The sequence below is a fragment of the Corythoichthys intestinalis genome, unplaced genomic scaffold, assembly GCF_030265065.1.
Source record: "Corythoichthys intestinalis isolate RoL2023-P3 unplaced genomic scaffold, ASM3026506v1 HiC_scaffold_24, whole genome shotgun sequence".
In the NCBI taxonomy this organism is placed as follows: Eukaryota; Metazoa; Chordata; class Actinopteri; order Syngnathiformes; family Syngnathidae; genus Corythoichthys; species Corythoichthys intestinalis.
This window is the reverse complement of record NW_026651593.1, coordinates 3222293-3244656: the sequence shown is the minus strand read 5'-3', so window position 1 is coordinate 3244656 and position 22364 is coordinate 3222293. Positions and strand designations below refer to the sequence as shown.

Genomic DNA, 22364 nt, shown 5'->3' with positions numbered 1-22364 from the left:
AATTTGTGCCCAAACGAAAGCCAATGCAGCCTAACGAAAGGATCATTGAGGGGAGCAATCACACTGATGAAACCCCGACAACAGTTCGTGTGGGAAACACCAAATGGTATGTTTTGCATTTCTTTTTGTGAAGCTGATACATCGTGACCGCAAAATAAAGTCATGTATAGAATAATTATCATTTAATATGCTATCATCGGTTTCGCTCTGCCAACCGACACAAATATGAATGGGATTAGAGCAGGGGTCCCCGGTGTGATTTGGGTCTTTTTTTTCACGGACCGGTGTCCCTCTTTTATATTCAGTTGGACTCTCAATGTTATCCAATGGTGCTAAAAAACTATTTACATCACAAACATACATGTGCAACACGGAAATGGCATAAATTAACGCTTAACGACGCGGCGAAGTCGTTAGGTGAGAGGGCTACGTGCAGTTGTTGTGTGCGCCAAACATGGCAAACGTAAGTTAATATTCCTTTCTTTAAAGAAAGTTTGTAGTGTGTACTTAGGAATCGCTGCAATCGTGGTCCTTTTTAACGTTATGCGCAGGCCAACTTTGTCAGAACACCGGCAATGTGCGGCAGAAAAATACAGCAAATATAAAATAGCATTTGTTTTTAGCCCCGTCGTGTTAAGTGCAGGGAAAAAATACAACTCACCCGCTGAATCAGTGGGAGGGCTGAGTTTGTTTCGTTGAGACGAGATGGGAGAGTGAGAGAAGCTAGCATCAAGCTAGCCAAGTTGGAAATTGTAGCACAGTTTTCAGCGCGCTCCAAGCGATGTCGGGATATTCCGAAATGACTTTAATCCAGAACTTCGGTAGAGTTGTTGTCTCCAATGTACGTTTAAGTCGCCGTGATTTGCGATCTCTACAAGCTGATATTCCTGTTCCACAGACATGCTCTAATCACTCGATTTATTCACATACGGGTCACGAATTCACTCCTTCGCAGTTCGTGTGTCTTTAATGATTGGGAAGTAGCATAAATTTTGTTTTCTTTGAGGTTGTAGGCACATCTTCTGGCTCGTCAGGTTCCCGTTTCCCTGTAAAATTGCAAAATTAGCCCTCTTAGCACTGACGAACTTTACTCATTGTCTGCGTAGTCCAGCTCTTTTTCTCGCGTTCGGGAACTTATGGGTACTACAGTGCGACAAATGGCTATTTGTAAACCACATAGCATGACAGGTTTGAACCATTTTAGCGATTTTTTAATAGAACAGGAACGCAACTCTCTCCTCGATAAACAACGATGGCACCTGCCTCGACCTTTTGTTTCCTTGTTATGACGTCTCCGCCCCATTCGGCTGTTTCCGGAACACTTTCGGAAATGTTCGTCATTTTCGATCTATTTTCGATAATTGCTCATTAATGTGATTGATTTTTTTGTTAACTTTATCAATATTTGTTATCTTGGCACATAACGGTTCTATTGATGTCTCACACCCCCTTTGCGTTTTCATACCCTTTAAGTGTGTCTAATTGCACCCAACAATGGTGAATCCCATAAGATGTGTGATAGTACAGCAGACAAGTGGAAATGCTGCACGGGGGCTGCCCCAGGGCAACACCCTCCTCCCCTGCAGCTCCGGCAAGGGCGCTGCCGCCATCCCCCCGGGACCCAGGGTGGTCTTCTGGACCATCCGCGCCCCCATTATCTGGCCTTCAGGGAAAATATGATGGGACGCGCCACCATCGCAATCCTCCACCCAACACTGCGAGACCCCAATGGCCCACTAGGCACGGCGCAGGAAAGGATTCCCACCTGGAGTGGGCGACACTCCACCGACCCATGCCGGAGCCCAAGGAGGATACCTAGGTAGAAAATAAAGGGGAAGGTGGAAGCAAGAGAGTGCAGGGCCGCCAGCGTGGGATGGCGCGGGACAGGAGCCTTAACCCCGTCCTCTACCCCCGCAACTGGCAGCCCAGGCAAAGAGGAGAACCCACCCTGGGAACCACGCAATAGAGAACCCACCTACCGCCCTATTACTCTGGCTGTGGCACTGTTTTGGCTGGAACAGCTATGAAATAGTAAAAAAAAAATAATAATAAATTTGAATGCTAAATTCGTTTTCTACATGTAAAATGACACTAGTGTTGTGCTTCAACGATTTATCGATTAACTCGAGAAATTCGATTAGAAAAAGATTCAAATTATATCTTGCTGCTTCGGGTTTCGAGTATTTGTTTAATTTAAGTGGCGTTTTACTGGTTTGTTTTGAAAGTGTTTGCATTTTGTTTTATTGATTTAGGTGGAAACACTGCCCTCTAGCGGCAACAGTGAACATGACCTAACTCATTTCACATGACTGAATCCAGCTGCTCCCTGTTAAGACCAAAATTAGCCAAGTTGTTGTTTGAGCTAATGTTTTTTAATATATTCATAATTTAGTTTATAGGTATATTTACCTGTTTTTGTGAGGATATGTGTTTGAACCATTTGTTAAGAGCATTGTACCAAAAAAACACACAAAAAAGATGCTATCATCTTATAGCATTTAAGCAAGCAGATGTTTGCTATCTAAATTAGCCAATACTTCGGTTTTTGTACTTAAATCCTCATTGATTTATTCTTTTTATACCATTTGAGGCACAGCTCAGGTATTTTAATTTTTTTATGCTCCTTATCCCATTTCGTGATTATTCGAACTAACTGGTTCATCGATTAATCGACTAATAAAATTCAAGATACACGATATTATCGTTTACCGATAATTATCGGCCGATAATGGCAATTATGATGTCACACAGGTAATCCAGATTTTAAAAAATTCAACCGATAATGCAATCCGATAATTATGTACTTGATTTAGCCTCCAAATGTGTGCAGTTTTGTTCAATTCTGCACCGCCGCCTCAACCCCTCCTCCATCTGAAGCCCCTGTCGTATGAGTGACGTCACACGAAATGCTTGATATCTTGGCGGCTCCATCACAAGTGTGCGTTTACTTTTCCGTGTGTGAAACAAATAACGCTCTCGCCATTTGCAAAACATGTACAGTACTACAGAAGTTCCGCGAGGCTGAAAGAAAGCGTCCTCATTCAACAACACTGAAATGATCAGCCATTTAAAGCTGCATCACAAATATTTGTGGAATGAATAAGAGGCTGCCGCTAGCGCAAAGGCTAAAGCTAATAGAAAAACAAATGGAAAAGCTACGGGGCTTGAGACGCTTTTGACAACCAGCCGTCGGCTCGGTCGCGGGCAGCGCCGCCCCCGCTCATCTCCATTTCAACTCATTTAGCACCACAGCCAGACTGAAGCCTGGCGCGGGTGCTCATTTTGCGCGAGGAGAGGCCAGGCTTGGTTGGACGAGAGACCCGGATGAAAAAATAATGCAGTTTATAGCCTTCGGTGACCAGCCATCATGAAGGACGGGGACGATGGGGTTTCGGCTGCTTTTACACCATCTGGAGCCCCACTACTTTTCGGGTGCGTGCTTACCTGCATTATACAACCACCATTCTTCGTGAAAAACATGCTGATCACATCAGTTTTACCACGGATATTTGGACAGGTGATGTCAGTCAAGTAAGCATGCTTATCATGACGGCACAGTGGTTAGATGATACAGTGAGGCAAATAAGTATTTAGTCAACCACTAATTGTGCAAGTTCTCCTACTTGAAAATATTAGAGAGGCCTGTAATTGTCAACATGGGTAAACCTCAACCATGAGAGACAGAATGTGGAAAAAAAAAAAAAAAAAAAGAAAATCACATTGTTTGATTTGCTTGAAAGTCCGTGTTGCCCAACGAGCTCAAAACATCACTGCTCTTGAGGAGATCTGCATGGAGGAATGGGCCAAAATACCAGCAACAGTGTGTGAAAAGCTTGTGAAGAGTTACAGAAAATGTTTGGCCTCCGTTATTGCCAACAAAAGGTACATAACAAAGTACTGAGATGAACTTTTGGTATTGACTAAATACTTATTTTCCACCATGATTTGCAAATAAATTCTTTAAAAATCAAACAATGTGATTTTCTTTTTTTTTTTTTTTTTCCACATTCTGTCTCTCATGGTTGAGGTTTAACCATGTTGACAATTAGAGGCCTCTCTAATATTTTCAAGTGGGAGAATTTGCACAATTAGTGGTTGACTAAATACTTATTTGCCCCACTGTAATTTCAACATGCACCAAACCACACTCACAAAACTGCCTGGCTCATTATTGCATTCAGCACACTGCATATTTATAACGTCTAAATCAGATTATTTTTCTTAAATCGAGTCAAATAACTCGCTCCATCTTGTTTTGAGTGTTAAAGACTAACAGATGAATGCGCCAGATTATTCCACTTACTTGAAGTAAATATTACTCTGTTCTTCCTAAGTCCATACATCTAAATATTGGTCATTTTTCATTTAAATCAAAAACAATTTGTTTTCAAATAATGTTTTAAACCATATCTATTCTTGAACAAAGAACATTTCTGACAAGTTTTTTAAGGATTAAATATATAATTTATTGCTTGAAATAAAGCTGTTAAATAGATAGCTGAAAATAAGCTTTTCTTATTTGAAGGAATCTAAGTGAGAAAAATTTACTTGGAGCGCTAGCAGATAATTTCACGTATTTCCAAAAGATTTACACAGAAAACAAGGAAATTTAATTTTAAGGAGGTGTGTTTTTGCAGTGTAGTAATGTTATATATGTTAGGAATTGCTTACTTTTAAAGGCATTTTCGTGCAATTTAGGTATGTATTCTGTAGGTAATTGTTGGCAAAAGTTTACCATTACACAATCTGTCATTTTTTTAGATGTTGAAATTTACTACTTGTTTACATTTGATGCAGAAAAAAAAGAACAATAATTTCTGTTTTTTGCACAGTAATAGTTGCTCTTGTGTATAATTAAAATGTTACATATAGCTTTTAATAAAAGTATCGGCTTGACATTATCGGTTATCGGCTGGAACGAGGAGGAAATTATCTGTTAAAAAATGTATTATCGTGCATCGCTACCTAAAATAATAGATAGCCGCAGCCCTACACTATCGCAGTCGTTTTCTTTTTTTACATGTTCACCATCTCATATAGCACCAGGCCCGGAGTGACTAATCGGGAGCTTCTGGACGATTCCAGAAGGGCCGGCCGGGCAGATGGGCCGGTCCGGGTTTTATTAAAAAAAAAAATTACACTGTTATAATTAGGGCCCGAGCACTAAGCGTGCGAAGGCCCTATTGTTTTGCAAAGGATTATTATTTTTTTATTTTTTATTAGGGCCCGAGCACTAGACGTGCGAAGGCCCTATTGTTTTGCAAAGGATTATTATTATTATTATTAGGGCCCGAGCACTCTCAGCGTGCGAGGCCCTATTGTTCTTCGAAGGATTATTATTATTATTTTTTTTTTTTTTTTTTCATGGCAAATGAAAATGGCCAATTTGAAGGCCTGAACATGCTCAAAAACTCACCAAAATTTGCACATACATCCGGCTTCGCGAAAATTTCGAAAATTTAGCAACGTTTTTTAAAAAAATCAAAAAATGGCTCAGTGGCGCCCCCTTGAAATTTTAAAAATGCCCTTTGCTTTGATGTTTTTCAACGTAGAGCGATGAAATTTGGGGAGTGGATACGTTGTCCAGAGACGCTTCAAAAAGTCTGCAGCACCCATATTCCAAACCCAACAGGAAATCTGATATTTTGGATTGAATGTTGAAAAACATAGCATTTTGGGCGAAAACCAGCATGCACGTTTCAGACCATTGCGCCGAGCCAGTACGTTGGATCTTCCTCAAAATTGGTGTACGTCTTCATGAGACATATGAGATATTAAGTTGTGAAAATGGTGAGTTTTCGTCCACGGGCCTAACCTGGGCGGGGTACCAAAGTCGGGTGTTTTTTTGGCAACGCGCCAATTTCAGTAAATGATTAATAACTTCCTGATACAAGGTCCAATCTTTTTCATATTTGGCATGCGTGTAAGGTGTCTTAACCTGAACACGACTGCATTGAAATATTTTCCATTAGGCCTGGCGCCCCCTTGTGGGAAGAGGAAACACCCTTTTTTACGAGAAAGGCTCCTCCTCCTGGTGAAAAACATCAATTGACCTCAAACCTGCATCAGGGGAGCCTTAAGACATGTCTTTAGGTATCTGATGAAAAATATTGAGTTTTCGTTGATGTAGCAGTACCCAAACAGGAAAGTGAAAAGACCCTCGGCATTTTGTCACAAAATGGCCAATTTCGAGGTCTGAACATGCTCGAAAACTCACCTAAATTTGCGCATACATGCGGCTTCATGTAAATTTCATGAATTTAGCAACATTGCCAAAAGATGTAATAAAATGGCTCAGTGGCGCCCCCTTCAATTTTTAAAAAAGGCCTGTCCTATTAGTTTTTTTCGACGTAGAGTGATGAAATTTGGGGAGTGGATACGTTGTGCAAAACTGCTCCAAAAAGTCTCTTGCACCCATATTCCAAACCCAACAGGAAATCGGGTATTAGGGATTGAATCTTGCACAACATGGCATTTTTGTCTAAAACCAGCATGCACGTTTGACACCATTACGCCGAGGCAGTAAGTTGAATGCTCCTCAAAATTGGTCAGACGATTCATGACACATATGAGATGTTAGGTTATCAAAATGGTGACATTTCATTCACGGCCCTTTCCTGGCCAGGGGAGCAAATGTGTCTTATTTTTGACAATACAATTCAGTAAATGACTATAAGTCGCGGTTTTTTTCATATTTTGCTTTGGGGTGCGACTTATACTCAGCAGCGACTTATGTGTGAAATTATTAACACATTATGATAAAATTTCCCATGTTATTTTGGTGTTTTGGACTAATGGTTTTGTAAACTTGTTAGCATGCTATAGTTATCTGAATAACTCTTAATAGCTATGGCCACGTTCGCATTCTGCCTTTGGCAATGTATGTTCAATTGTATAATTGACTTTTTTATATTGAAATGGATGCATTTAGTTTGTGGCGCTTTCATGCCCACCTGGGAGCGCACTCGCACACCAGAAGAAGACAGACAGCTACGTAGCTCTGAGTGAGTGAGTGAGTGAGTGAGTGAGTGAGTGAGTGAGTGAGTGAGTGAGTGAGTGAGTGAGTGAGTGAGTGAGTGAGTGAGTGAGTGAGTGAGTGAGTGAGTGAGTGAGTGAGTGAGTGAGTGAGTGAGTTAGCGAGAGGGAAAGACTGCTGCGAACCTACGTTCATTGTTTATGCTTTTAAAATATCTCTACAGAGGCAACGCCTGCGTGTATCATCTTTTCTGTTGTTGTTGTGTGTTTTCCACCCGCGAGCGGACACTTACAGCCAGTTGTGTGGTTGTTTGAATGGTGTGCTAATGCTAGCGAACGCATGCTAATCTGTTACGTTATTGCTGCAAAAGTACCTAATTATCATTTATTTACGTTGATGTGAACCTGTTTGCTATCGAGGACCAAATCGATTCAACAAATTATGCGGACGTCCAGCATTGTCTTTTTGGAGTTCGCTGTATATAGCCAGGACCGAGCGGTAGCGTCCTGGTGAGGACAGTATATTCGCATTTCGTTGTTTATGCACTGTACACTGTACATTTATTCAGCATGTTGTTCTCTATTGTATTTTTATATTAAACTGCCTTTCAAGATGACATATCTGTTCTATGTGTTAGATTTTATCAAGTAAATTTCCCCCAAAATTGCGACTTATACTCCGGTAAGACTTATATAAGTTTTTTTTTCCTCTTTGTTGGGCATTTTCTGGCTTGTGCGACTTATACTCAGGTGCCACTTGTAGTCCGAAAAATACGGTAATAACTTCCTGATTGAAGGTGCAATCTTTTTCATATTTGGCATGAATGTGAAGTATTTCAGCCTGCACATGACTTTATTGAAATATTACTCATTACGCCTGGCGCCCCCTAAAAGGAAAACAAAAGGAAACACACTTTTAATTAAAGAGAAAGGCTCCTGCTTCTCAGGGACAAAAATCAATTGACCTCAAACCTGAATCAGGGGAGCCTTAAGACATGTGTTCAGGTGCCTGATCAACAATTTTGTTTCGTTAAAGCAGAGGGGTCCAAAAGGAAAGTCATAATGACCGTGTTCAGGTGCCTAATAAACAATTTTGTTTGGTTAAAGCAGAGGGGTCCCATAGGAAAGTCATAATGACCGTCGCCATTTTCTCTCCCCACTAATTCTGAACATTCAGACATGCAATATATCTGCCTGGATATCTGTCTGTTGTCGACTGCCACTGCCCCGACCTGCCTGCCCTTCGACTTTGTTTGACGTCCGAGTTGCGCCATACGCGAGGGCCCGTTCAGTCCTGCTTGCAGGGCTAGTTATTATTAGGGCCCGAGCACTAAGCGTGCGAAGGCCCTATTGTTTTGCAAAGGATTATTATTATTATTATTATTATTATTAGGGCCCGAGCACTAAGCGTGCGAAGGCCCTATTGTTTTGCAAAGGATTATTATTATTATTATTATTATTATTCTTTTTTCAGGGCAAATGAAAATGGCCAATTTGGAGGCCTGAACATGCACGAAAAGTCACCAAAATTTGCACATACGTGCGGCTTTGCGTAAATTTCGATAATCTTGTGTTGTTTTGAAAAAATGTCAAAAAATGGCTCAGTGGCGCCCCCTTGACCCTTAAAATTTTCAAAAAGGCCTCTCCTCTCAGGTTTTCAACGTAGAGCAATGAAATTTGGGGAGTAGATACCTTATGCCTAACTGTTCAAAAAAGCCTCTTGCACCCATATTCCAAATCCAACAGGAAATCGGATATTTTGGATCAAATGTGAAATTTTTATCGGTTCACAGTTGGAGTTTACATTTGGAGGCCTGAACATGCACGAAAACTCACCAAAATTTGCACATACATGCAACTTTGCGTAAATTTTGATAATCTACAAAAAAATTTAACAAAATGGCTCAGTGGCGCCCCCTTGAAATTTTCAAAAAGGCCTTTCCTATTAAGTTTTTTCAACGTAGAACGATGAAATTTGGCGAGTCGATACATTGTGCAAAACTGCTCCAAAAAGTCTCTTGCACCCATATTCCAAACCCAACAGGAAGCCGGAAATTTTGGGTCAAATGTGAAATTTTATCGATTTACATTTGAGACCTTGTCGCTGAAGAAAATAGTTGGATCGTCTTCAAAATTGGTCAGACTATTCAGGAGACATATGAGATCTTAAGTTTTCAAAATGGTGAGTTTTCACTCAAGGGTCTGACCTGGGCGTGGTCCCAAAGTCGGCCATTTTTGGGCAAAATACCAGATTCAGAAAATGATTAAAAACTCCGTGATACAACGTTCAATCTTTTTCATTTCTAGCATGTATATGAGATATCCCAGCCTGAACACGACTGTATTGAAATATTACCCATTAGGCCTGGCGCCCCCTAGTGGGAACAGGAAATGGCCTTCTTTACGAGACAGGCTCCTCCTCCAAGGGAAAAAAATCTATTGACCTCAAACCTGTTTCAGGGGAGCCTCAAGACATGTGTTCAGGTCCCTGATGAAAAATATTGAGGTTTCGTTGAAGCGGAGAGGTCCAAACTGGAAGTGAAAATGACCGTCAACAATTTGTCTCGCCAAAAATTTTGAACAGTCATAACTCGGCAGATATGCAACATATCTGCGCCAAACTTTCCGTGTATGTTGAGAGTCATACCCTGAAGGTTCTTGTAGGGGTCATTTGCATCAACTCTACAGTGCCAACTAGTGGCGACAGAAAGAAGTTTTAAAAAAGGCCTCTCCTATTGGGTTTTTTCAACATAGAGCAAGGAAATTTGGGGAGTAGATACCTTATGCAAAACTGCTCCAAAAAGTCTCTTGCACCCATATTCCAAATCCAACAGGAAATCGGGTATTTTGGATCGAATGTGAAATTTTCATGGGTTCACAGTAAGAGTTTACATTTGGAGGCTTGAATATGCATAAAAACTCACCAAAATTTGCACATACATGCGGCTTTGGATAACGTTCGATAATCTTGCAACGTTACGAAACAATTTAACAAAATGGCTCAGTGGCGCCCCCTTGAAATTTTCAAAAAGGCCTCTCCATTTAGGTTTTTCTAACATAGAGTGATGAAATTTGGAGAGTCAAAACTTTGTGCAAAACTGCTCCAAAAAGTCTCTTGCACACACATTCCAAATCCTACAGGAAATCGGGTATTTTGGATTGAATGTGAACTTTTTATCGATTTACAGTGTGCACATTTTACACCTTGGCACCTAGGGAATTAGTTTGATCATTCTCAAAATTGGTGAGACTGTTCATGAGGCATATGAAATCTTAAGTTATAAAAATGGTGTGTTTTCATTCACGGGCCTGACCTGGGCGGGGCGCCAAATTCTTCCATTTTTTCGCCAAAACACCGAATTCGGAAAATGACTGATAACTCCCTCATACAACCTTCAATCTATTTTAAATCTGGCATGTGTGTGAGGTATACCAGCCTGAGCAGGACTGGATTGAAAATTTACCATTTGTGCCTGGCGTCTCCTAGTGGGAACAGGAAATGCCCTTTTTTACGGGACACACTCCTCCTCTAAAGGGAAAAAATCAATCTACCTCAAACCTGCAAAAGGGAAGCCTTAAGACCTGTCTTCAGGTGCCTGATGAAAAATATTGAAGTTTCGTTGAAGCGGAGGGGTCCAAAAAGGAAAGTGAAAATGACTGTCAACAATTTTTCTCTCCAAAAACTTTGAACAGTCATAACTTGGCAGATATATAACATATCTGCGCCAAACTTCCCGTGCTTGTTGAGAGTCATACCCTGAAGGGCCTTGTAGGGGTCATTTGCATCAACCCTACAGCGCCAACTAGTGGCGATAGAAAGTCACTCGTTTTTCCAATACATGTCCAGTTCTTTTCAGGTTGGTCATTGTAGTTTCAAGACCTATTAAAATACTTTTTTACGGCCCATGTCCACGTGTCTCTGTCTGTTGCCGTGACGACCCTTTGTTTGCCATTTAAAGGAAATATTTTTTTTCAGAGACTCAGGGAGCTTATAGAGCCACAATAGTTGGCACACTTGGTCGAATTGGCCCAGTTAGAAGATTAATTTTGGTTTTGAATAAGGGCTTGGCTGCACAGCTCAGTAGTGGCTCCTTTTTTGTAGTACTCTCTCCAATAGGGGTTTTTATCTCTTGGGTGTGGGAATGTAAATAGGCGACTTTCGAGCATGTTAGGTTTTAATGAGATGATTACAGAGGAGGATCTGCCACCACCCTGACCTGCACACAGTCCGAGTTGCGTGACGTCCGAGTTGCGCTAGATTGCGAGGGCCCGTTCAGTCCTGCTTGCAGGCCTAGTTATTATTATTAGGGCCCGAGCACTCTCAGCGTGCGAGGCCCTATTGTTCTTCGAAGGATTATTATTATTATTATTTTTTTTTTTTCATGGCAAATGAAAATGGCCAATTTGAAGGCCTGAACATGCTCAAAAACTCACCAAAATTTGCACATACATCCGGCTTCGCGAAAATTTCGACAATTTGGCAACGTTTACAAAAAACATTTAAAAATGGCTCAGTGGCGCCCCCTTGCAATTTTCAAAATGCCCTTTGCTTTGATGTATTTCAACGTAGGGCGATGAAATTTGGGGAGTGGATACGTTGTCCAGAACCGCTTCAAAAAGTCTAAAGCACCCATATTCCAAACCCAACAGGAAATCGGATATTCTGGATTGAATGTTGAAAAACATAGCATTTTGGGCGAAAACCAGCATGCACGTTTCAGACCGTTGCGCCGAGCCAGTACGTTGGATCTTCCTCAAAATTGGTGTAAGTGTTCATGAGACATATGAGATACTAAGTTGTGAAAATGGTGAGTTTTCGTCCACGGGCCTGACCTGGGCGGGGTACCAAAGTCGGGTGTTTTTTTGGCAACGCGCCAATTTCAGTAAATGATTCATAACTTCCTGATATAAGGTCCAATCTTTTTCATATTTGGCATGCATGTAAGGTGTCTTAACCTGAACACCACTGCATTGAAATATTTTCCATTAGGCCTGGCGCCCCCTTGTGGGAAGAGGAAACACCCTTTTTTACTAAAAAGGCTCCTCCTCCTGGTGAAAAACATCAATTGACCTCAAACCTGCATCAGGGGAGCATTAAGACATGTCTTTAGGTATCTGATGAAAAATATTGAGTTTTCGTTGATGTAGCAGTACCCAAACAGGAAAGTGAAAAGACTCTCGGCATTTTGTCTCAAAATGGCCAATTTCAAGGTCTGAACATGGTCGAAAACTCACCAAAATGTGCACATACATGCGGCTTCATGTAAATTTCAAGAATTTAGCAACATTGCCAAAAGATGTAATAAAATGGCTCAGTGGCGCCCCCTTCAATTTTTAAAAAAGGCCTGTCATATTCGTTTTTTTCGACGTAGAGTGATGAAATTTGGGGAGTGGATACGTCGTGCCAAACTGCTCCAAAAAGTCTCTTGCACCCATATTCCAAACCCAACAGGAAATCAGGTATTATGGATTGAATCTTGCAGAACATGGCATTTTTTGTCAAAAACCTGCGTGCACGTTTGAGACGATTACGCCGAGGCAGTAAGTTAAACGCTCCTCAAAATTGGTCAGATTGTTCATGACACATATGAGATGTTAGGTTATCAAAATGGTGACATTTCATTGACGGCCCTTTCCTGGGCAGGGGAGCAAATGTGTCTTATTTTTGACAATACCATTCAGTAAATGACTACTGTAGTTTTTCAGACTATAAGTCGCGTTTTTTTTCATATTTTGGTTTGGGGTGCGACTTATACTCAGCAGCGACTTATGTGTGAAATTATTAACACATTATGAGAAAATTTCACATGTTATTTTGGTGTTTTGGACAAATGGTTTTGTAAACTTGTTAGCATGCTATAGTTATCTGAATAACTCTTAATAGCTATGGCCACGTTCGCGTTCTGCCTTTGGCAATGTATGTTCAATTGTATAATTGACTTTTTTATATTGAAATGGATGCATTTAGTTTGTGGCGCTTTTACGCCCACCTGGGAGCGCACTCGCACTTCTTTACGTGAAGAAGAGCGCTCGCACACCAGAAGAAGACAGACAGCTACGTAGCTCTGAGTGAGTGAGTGAGTGAGTGAGTGAGTGAGTGAGTGAGTGAGTGAGTGAGTGAGTGAGTGAGTGAGTGAGTGAGTGAGTGAGTGAGTGAGTGAGTGAGTGAGTGAGTGAGTGAGTGAGTGATTGAGTGCGTGAGTGGGCGAGTTAGCGAGAGGGAAAGACGGCTGCGAACCTACGTTCATTGTTTATGCTTGTAAAATATCTCTACAGAGGCAACGCCTGCGTGTATCATCTTTTCTGTTGTTGTTGTGTGTTTTCCACCCGCGAGCGGACACTTACAGCCAGTTGTGTGGTTGTTTGAATGGTGTGCTAATGCTAGCGAACACATGCTAATCTGTTACGTTATTGCTGTAATAGTACCTAATTATCATTTATTTACGTTGATGTGAACCTGTTTGCTAATTGTTTGTAGATTTCCCCCAAAAATGCGACTTATACTCCGGTGCGACCTATATATGTTTTTTTTCTCTTTGTTGGGCATTTTATGGCTTGTGCGACTTATACTCAGGTACGACTTGTAGTCCCAAAAATACGGTAATAACTTCCTGATTGAAGGTGCAATCTTTTTCATATTTGGCATGAATGTGAAGTATTTCAGCCTGCACATGACTTTATTGAAATATTACCCGTTACGCATGGCGCCCCCTAGTGGGAACAGGAAACACCCTTTTAATTAAATAGAAAGGCTCCTGCTTCTTTCATTCATTCTCTGGGTCAAAAATCTATTGACCTCAAACCTGAATCAGCGGAGCCTTAAGACATGTGTTCAGGTGCCTGATCAACAATTTTGTTTCGTTAAAAAAGAGGGGTCCAATAGGAAAGTCATAATGAACGTGTTCAGATGCCTAATAATAAATTTTGTTTTGTTAAAGCAGAGGGGTCCGATAGGAAAGTCGTAATGACCGTCGCCATTTTCTCTCCCCACTTATTCCGAACATTCAGACATGCAATATATCTGCCTGGATATCTGTCTGTTGTCGACTGCCACCGCCCCGACCTGCCTGCCCTCAGACTTTGTTTGACGTCCGAGTTGCGCCATACGCGAGGGCCCGTCAGTCCTGCTTGCAGGGCTAGTTATTATTATTCTTTTTTCAGGGCAAATGAAAATGGCCAATTTGGAGGCCTGAACATGCACGAAAAGTCACCAAAATTTGCACATACGTGCGGCTTTGCGTAAAATTCGATAATCTTGTGTCGTTTTGAAAAAATGTCAAAAAATGGCTCAGTGGCGCCCCCTTTACCCTTAAAATTTTCAAAAAGGCCTCTCCTCTCAGGTTTTCAACGTAGAGCAATGAAATTTGGGGAGTAGATACCTTATGCCTAACTGTTCAAAAAAGCCTCTTGCACCCATATTCCAAATCCAACAGGAAATCGGATATTTTGGATCAAATGTGAAATTTTTATCGGTTCACAGTTGGAGTTTACATTTGGAGGCCTGAACATGCACGAAAACTCACCAAAATTTGCACATACATGCAACTTTGCGTAAATTTTGATAATCTACAAAAAAATTTAACAAAATGGCTCAGTGGCGCCCCCTTGAAATTTTCAAAAAGGCCTTTCCTATTAGGTTTTTTCAACGTAGAACGATGAAATTTGGCGAGTCGATACATTGTGCAAAACTGCTCCAAAAAGTCTCTTGCACCCATATTCCAAACCCAACAGGAAGCCGGAAATTTTGGATCAAATGTGAAATTTGATCGATTTACATTTGAGACCTTGTCGCTGAAGAAAATAGTTGGATCGTCTTCAAAATTGGTCAGACTATTCAGGAGACATATGAGATCTTAAGTTTTCAAAATGGTGAGTTTTCACTCAAGGGTCTGACCTGGGCGTGGTCCCAAAGTCGGCCATTTTTGGGCAAAATACCAAATTCAGAAAATGATTAAAAACTCCGTGATACAACGTTCAATCTTTTTCATTTCTAGCATGTATATGAGATATCCCAGCCTGAACACGACTGCATTGAAATATTACCCATTAGGCCTGGCGCCCCCTAGTGGGAACAGGAAATGGCCTTCTTTACGAGACAGGCTCCTCCTCCAAGGGAAAAAAATCTATTGACCTCAAACCTGTTTCAGGGGAGCCTCAAGACATGTGTTCAGGTCCCTGATGAAAAATATTGAGGTTTCGTTGAAGCGGAGAGGTCCAAACTGGAAGTGAAAATGACCGTCAACAATTTGTCTCGCCAAAAATTTTGAACAGTCATAACTCGGCAGATATGCAACATATCTGTGCCAAACTTTCCGTGTTTGTTGAGAGTCATACCCTGAAGGTTCTTGTAGGGGTCATTTGCATCAACTCTACAGTGCCAACTAGTGGCGACAGAAAGAAGTTTTAAAAAAGGCCTTTCCTATTGGGTTTTTTCAACATAGAGCAAGGAAATTTGGGGAGTAGATACCTTATGCAAAACTGCTCCAAAAAGTCTCTTGCACCCATATTCCAAATCCAACAGGAAATCGGGTATTTTGGATCGAATGTGAAATTTTCATGGGTTCACAGTAAGAGTTTACATTTGGAGGCTTGAATATGCATAAAAACTCACCAAAATTTGCACATACATGCGGCTTTGGATAACATTCGATAATCTTGCAACGTTACGAAACAATTTAACAAAATGGCTCAGTGGCGCCCCCTTGAAATTTTCAAAAAGGCCTCTCCATTTAGGTTTTTCTAACATAGAGTGATGAAATTTGGAGAGTCAAAACTTTGTGCAAAACTGCTCCAAAAAGTCTCTTGCACACACATTCCAAATCCTACAGGAAATCGGGTATTTTGGATTGAATGTGAACTTTTTATCGATTTACAGTGTGCACATTTTACACCTTGGCACCTAGGGAATTAGTTTGATCATTCTCAAAATTGGTGAGACTGTTCATGAGGCATATGAAATCTTAAGTTATAAAAATGGTGTGTTTTCATTCACGGGCCTGACCTGGGCGGGGCGCCAAATTCTTCCATTTTTTCGCCAAAACACCGAATTCGGAAAATGACTGATAACTCCCTCATACAACGTTCAATCTATTTTAAATCTGGCATGTGTGTGAGGTATACCAGCCTGAGCAGGACTGGATTGAAAATTTACCATTTGTGCCTGGCGCCTCCTAGTGGGAACAGGAAATGCCCTTTTTTACGGGACACACTCCTCCTCTAAAGGGAAAAAATCAATCTACCTCAAACCTGCATAAGGGAAACCTTAAGACCTGTCTTCAGGTGCCTGATGAAAAATATTGAAGTTTCGTTGAAGCGGAGGGGTCCAAACAGGAAAGTGAAAATGACTGTCAACAATTTTTCTCTCCAAAAACTTTGAACAGTCATAACTCGGCAGATATACAAGATATCTGCGCCAAACTTCCCGTGCTTGTTGAGAGTCATACCCTGAAGGGCCTTGTAGGGGTCATTTGCATCAACCCTACAGCGCCAACTAGTGGCGATAGAAAGTCACTCGTTTTTCCAAAACATGTCCAGTTCTTTTCAGGTTGGTCATTGTAGTTTCAAGACCTATTAAAATACTTTTTTACGGCCCATGTCCACGTGTCTCTGTCTGTTGCCGTGACGACCCTATGTTCGCCATTTAAAGGAAATATTTTTTTTCAGAGACTCAGGGAGGTTATAGAGCCACAATAGTTGGCACACTTGGTCGAATTGGCCCAGTTAGAAGATTAATTTTGGTTTTGAATAAGGGCTTGGCTGCACAGCTCAGTAGTGGCTCCTTTTTTGTAGTACTCTCTCCAATAGGGGTTTTTATCTCTTGGGTGTGGGAATGTAAATAGGCGACTTTCGAGCATGTTAGGTTCTAATGAGATGATTAGAGAGGAGGATCTGCCACCACCCTGACCTGCACACAGTCCGAGTTGCGTGACGTCCGAGTTGCGCTAGATTGCGAGGGCCCGTTCAGTCCTGCTTGCAGGCCTAGTTTTATTTTATTTTTTTTCAGGGCAAATGAAAACGGCCAATTTGGAGGCCTGAACATGCACGAAAAGTCACCAAAATTTGCACATACGTGCGGCTTTGCATAAATTTCGATAATCTTGTGTCGTTTTGAAAAAATGTCAAGAAATGGCTCAGTGGCGCCCCCTTGACCCTTAAAATTTTCAAAAAGGCCTCTCTTCTCAGGTTTTCAACGTAGAGCAATGAAATTTGGGGAGTAGATACCTTATGCCTAACTGCTCAAAAAAGCCTCTTGCACTCATATTCCAAACCCAACAGGAAATCGGTTATTTTGGATCAAATGTGAAATTTTTATCGTTTCACAGTTGGAGTTTACATTTGGAAGCCTGAACATGCACGAAAACTCACCAAAATTTGCACATACACGCAACTTTGCGTAAATTTTGATAATCTACGGAAAAATTTAACAAAATGGCTCAGTGGCGCCCCCTTGAAATTTTCAAAAAGGCCTCTAAAAAGGCCTCTCCCATTAAGTTTTTTCAACCTAGGACAATGAAATTTGGCGAGTTGATACATTGTGCAAAACTGCTCCAAAAAGTCTCTTGCACCCATACTCCAAACCCAACAGGAAGCCGGAAATTTTGGGTCAAATGCGAAATTTTATCGATTTACATTTGAGACCTCAAAATGGTGTGTTTTCATTCAAGGGTCTGGCCTGGGCATGGTCCCAAAGTTGGCCATTTTTGGGCAAAACACCAAATTCAGAAAATGATTAAAAACTCCGTGATACAACGTTCAATCTTTTTCATTTCTAGCATGTATATGAAATATCCCAGCCTGAACACGACTGCATTGAAATATTACCCATTAGGCCTGGCGCCCCTTAGTGAGAACAGGAAATGCCTTTTTTTACGAGACAGGCTCCTCCTCCAAGGGAAAAAAATCTATTGACCTCAAACCTGTTTCAGGGGAGCCTCAAGACATATGTTCAGGTGCCTGATGAAAAATATTGAGGTTTTGTTGAAGCGGAGGGGTCCAAACTGGAAGTGAAAATGACCGTCAACAATTTGTCTCGCCAAAAACTTTGAACAGTCATAACTCAGCAGATATACAACATATCTGCGCCAAACGTCCCGTGTTTGTTGAGAGTCATACCCTGAAGGTTCTTGTAGGGGTCATTTGCATCAACTCTAAAGTGCCAACTAGTGGCGGCAGAAAGAAGTTTAAAAAAAGGCCTTTCCTATTGGGTTTTTTCAACATAGAGCGAGGAAGTTTGGGGAGTAGATACCTTATGCAAAACTGCTCCAAAAAGTGTCTTGCACCCGTATTCCAAATCCAACAGGAAATCGGGTATTTTGGATCGAATGTGAAATTTTCATGGGTTCACAGTTGGAGTTTACATTTGGAGGCTTGAATATGCACAAAAACTCACCAAAATTTGCACATACATGCGGCTCTGGATAACATTCGATAATCTTGCAATGTTACGAAAAATTGTAACAAAATGGCTCAGTGGCGCCCCCTTGAAATTTTCAAAAAGGCCTCTCCATTTAGGTTTTTTTAACATAGTGATGAAATTCGGAGAGTCAAAACCTTGTGCAAAACCGCTCCAAAAAGTCTCTTGCACACACATTCCAAATCCCACAGGAAATCAGGTATTTTGGATTGAATGTGAAATTTTTATCGATTTACAGTGTGTACATTTGAGACCTTGGCACGGAGGGAATTAGTTTGATCATCCTTAAAATTGGCGAGACTGTTCATGAGACATATGAAATCTTAATTTATCAAAATGGTGTGTTTTCATTCACGGGCCTGACCTAGGCGAGGTGCCAAAGTCGTCCATTTTTCGGCTAAACGCCAAATTCGGATAATGACTGATAACTCCCTCATACAACATTCAATCTCTTTTAAATCTGGCATGTGTGTGAGGTATCCCAGCCTGAACAGGACTGGATTGAAATATTACCAATTGTGCCTGGCGCCTCCTAGTGGGAACAGGAAATGCACTTTTTTACGGGACACACTCCTCCTCTAAGGGAAAAAAAAAATCAATCAACCTCAAACCTGCATAAGGGAAGCCTTAAGACGTGTTGAGATGGCTGATGAAAATTATTGAGGTTTGGGTAAAGCAGAAGGGTCCAAAAGGAAAGTGATTATGACTGTCATCATTTTCTCTCTCCACATATTTTGAACAGTCATAACTTGGGAGATGTAGAGGGGGGCTGTCTGCCACCACCCCGACCTGCATGCCGTCCGAGTTTGCGTGGCGTCCGAGTTGCGCAAAACTGCGAGGGCCCGTTCAGTCCTGCTTGCAGGCCTAGTTTTTTTGTTTGGTATTTATTTATGACAGTGTCACTGAGTATAACTTACATTCTGTTACCGCTGTCCCTGTGGGCCGTCTTAAAAATTTTTTTTTTTTGAAATATATATATATATATATATATATATATATATATATATATATATACATATACAGTTTTTTTTTTCCAGACTCAACCTCACGTGTGCAGACGAAAAATACAGCACGCAGCTCTGCCCCCTAATTGTAGTCTGTATTGAGCCAAATTAGCTGCTATCTCAGTGCTCGGATGGATAAAAAGAGCAAGGGTGGCGCTGAAAAATAAGAATTAAAAAGAGAAAAGCACTCGTAAAAGAATCGGCAAAATGCACGAAAATAGCTAATTTTTTTTCATGCAACGACCTTGCTGCCTCAAACTACTGAGGATTACAACAAAAGTGGTAAGGCCAGATGGCGAATAAAATGCAACTTGCACAGTGTGATTCGACAATATGTAACTGTGGAAACTTTGGCTTCTTGTAGCACCTCACAAGGGATATGTAGCAGAAAGCATTAGCCATAATGAACACACCACAGGTGCAGAGCTGGAAGGCAGGATTGCCATGTCGTTCAGCGAGTGAAAATTAGAATTAATATAATCAATTACGTGGCGTTTTCAAAGTGGAAATGGAAAATGGATAATAGTATCATTAGGAGTTGTTACAATGTGCAATACGTATTCTTTATTTTTCATATTGTTATGTTGCTATGTTTGTTTTATCTGTAAGCACTCATTTTGTTAATATTTGATGTTGCAGAAAAGGTCTTATTTATTAATTTATTTTAGGGCTGTCAAAATTATCGCGTTAACGGGCGGTAATTAATTTGTTTAATCACGTGAAAATATTTGACGCAATTAACACACATGCCCTGCTCAGACAGATTTAAATGACAGTACAATGACATGCCCACTTGTTAATTGTGTTATATGGAGTTTTGCCACCCTCTGCTGGCGCTTGGGTGCGACTGATTTTATAGGCTACAGCACCCATGAGCATTGTGTAAGTAATTATTGACATCAACAATGGCGGCTACTAGTTTATTTTTTGATTGAAAATTTTACAAATTTTATTGAAACGAAAACATTAAGAGGGGTTTCAATATAAAATTTCTATAACTTGTACTAACATTTATCTTTTAAGGACTACAAGTCTTTCTATCCATGGATCGCTTTAACAGAATGTTAATAATGTTAATGCCATCTTGTTGATTTATTGTTATAATAAACAAATACAGTCCTTATGTACCATATGTTGAATGTATATATCCATCTTGTCTTATCTTTCCATTCCAACAATAATTCACAGAAAAATATGGCATATTGTATAGATGGTTTGAATTGCGATTAGTTACGATTAATTTTTAAGCCGTAATTAACTCGATTAAAAATTTTAATCATTTGACAGCCCTAATTTATTTTTCAAATGTATCATTTAATATAGTTTTTTTTAAATCCATTTTTAAATTTGTTCAAAATATGTTGTGTTGCACTTGTTAAAATAAAGCCACCTTATTAAACAACCATTACCTGCACTGAATTGGAATACACAGAATTACAGTACACGGCTTTAGAGAACACTGAACTTAACACGTGTATGCATAATGACATTATTTTAAATTAAATGAGTGGGCCGGTCTGAGGCATGAAATTCCAGGGCCGAAAATGAGTCCCACTCCGGCCCTGTATAGCACCGTTTTTTCCCATTTTTATTTGGATGGATTTGGTCAAAAATATGCCCTACTATTTTAAACTCACTTGTAGCAATTCAAAGCTGCCATTTAAATTCGAAAAGTAGAACTACTTGTGGTAAAAGTTGGTGTGGTCAACTCAAAACTAAAAGAGGTGCTTTTTCGAGCGTCAATGGCTCCCGATGAGTGGATGCTCCAAAGTTGAAACTGGATAGGATCGACTTGGGTTAAGCTGCTCGGCGGCCGGCGGACGTACCTGTGCGCCGCTACGGCGCGGCTGTTGAGGTACTTTTGCGCGGTCATGACCCCAACGAAGAGGAAGCTGGAGGAGCGCGCGTTCGACGACGACGAGGCGTCGTCCGAAGACTGCTGCCACGGGGCCCCGCCGGCGTTACTTGCCGCCGCTGCAGCCGCAGCAGCCGCTGCCCTGAGGCCGGCGCAGCCGCCGCCTCCCGGGTTGGCTTTGGCGAGTTCGGCAGCCTTGGGCAGAATGAGTCTGGATGCCAACGTGAAGCCGAGCACCAGACCCAAAAGCACGCCGAACCAAGCTCTCCGGCTGCGAGCTGCCATCCCTCGCGCTCGCCTCAAAACACATTAAAAAGAGGACCAGCAAATCCCAGCCGATTCAGATGTCCGCTCCTCAAAAGCTTTCTTTTACTTGCTCCTCTTCTTCTTGTTGTGCACCCGACGGAAACCGCTCACAAACCAGCCATCAACGACCGTGCTCGAATTCTTTCTCCCCCGTTGGCTCGCCCGCTGCTTTGCGTCCGTCGCCTTGCCGCGTGGAGACGACGACGCCAAATAGTCAGAGGCAGAGCGCGACGGAGAACTAAATGCGAGCCTCGCGGGATTCCGTAGCTGAGAGGCGTTCACGTCCGTCACGTGCCAGAGGAGAACCAGAGGTTGTCATATGAGAGAGACGTTCCCCAGACTTCCGTGAAGTTGGCCCCCCATCAGACGCAAATTTATATAAAAAAATATGTCAATCGTTTGTGCTATGTGTTCTATTCTAGACTGTATCACTAGAATAAGACCGAAGGAGTACACGAGACGAGCGTCTTCTCTTAACGTCCACACTTCTCCATTTTATTCAACTCAACTCCTTCTTCCTCACAAACCAAGTACAGCCCCCCATCTGCGGCAGAATGGAACCCCAGTGGTGTCATTTGATTGTGCCTCGTTAGTGCTGGACTGTGCTGTAAAACGTTTTGTTTGAGCTGCTACGGTTTTCGAGACATTCAAAATAATGTATAGTGATGACGTCACGCGCAGCCCCCCATCTGCGGCGGAATGGAACCGCGATGATGCCATTTTTTTCTGCGTCGTTAGTGCCTGTTTGTGCTGTAAAAAGTTTTGTTTGAACAGCTATCGTTTTGCAGTTATTAAACATTGTTTTTTTTTA

The 22364-nt window shown here is 41.3% G+C and overlaps 1 protein-coding gene across 3 annotated transcripts in view; it reads right to left on the bottom strand.

Annotated features, from left to right (window-relative positions):
- The window catches only part of LOC130911289 (chondroitin sulfate synthase 1-like), a 58071-nt gene extending 36290 nt beyond the window's left edge, over positions 1-21781 (bottom strand). For all 3 annotated transcript variants that reach the window (XM_057829153.1, XM_057829155.1, XM_057829154.1), the window contains exon 1: positions 21219-21781. In XM_057829153.1, coding sequence (XP_057685136.1) covers positions 21219-21532 — 314 coding nt within the window. In that variant the 5' untranslated portion in view covers positions 21533-21781. The remainder of the gene's footprint in view (positions 1-21218) is intronic.
- Between the last annotated feature and the right edge of the window lie 583 nt (positions 21782-22364).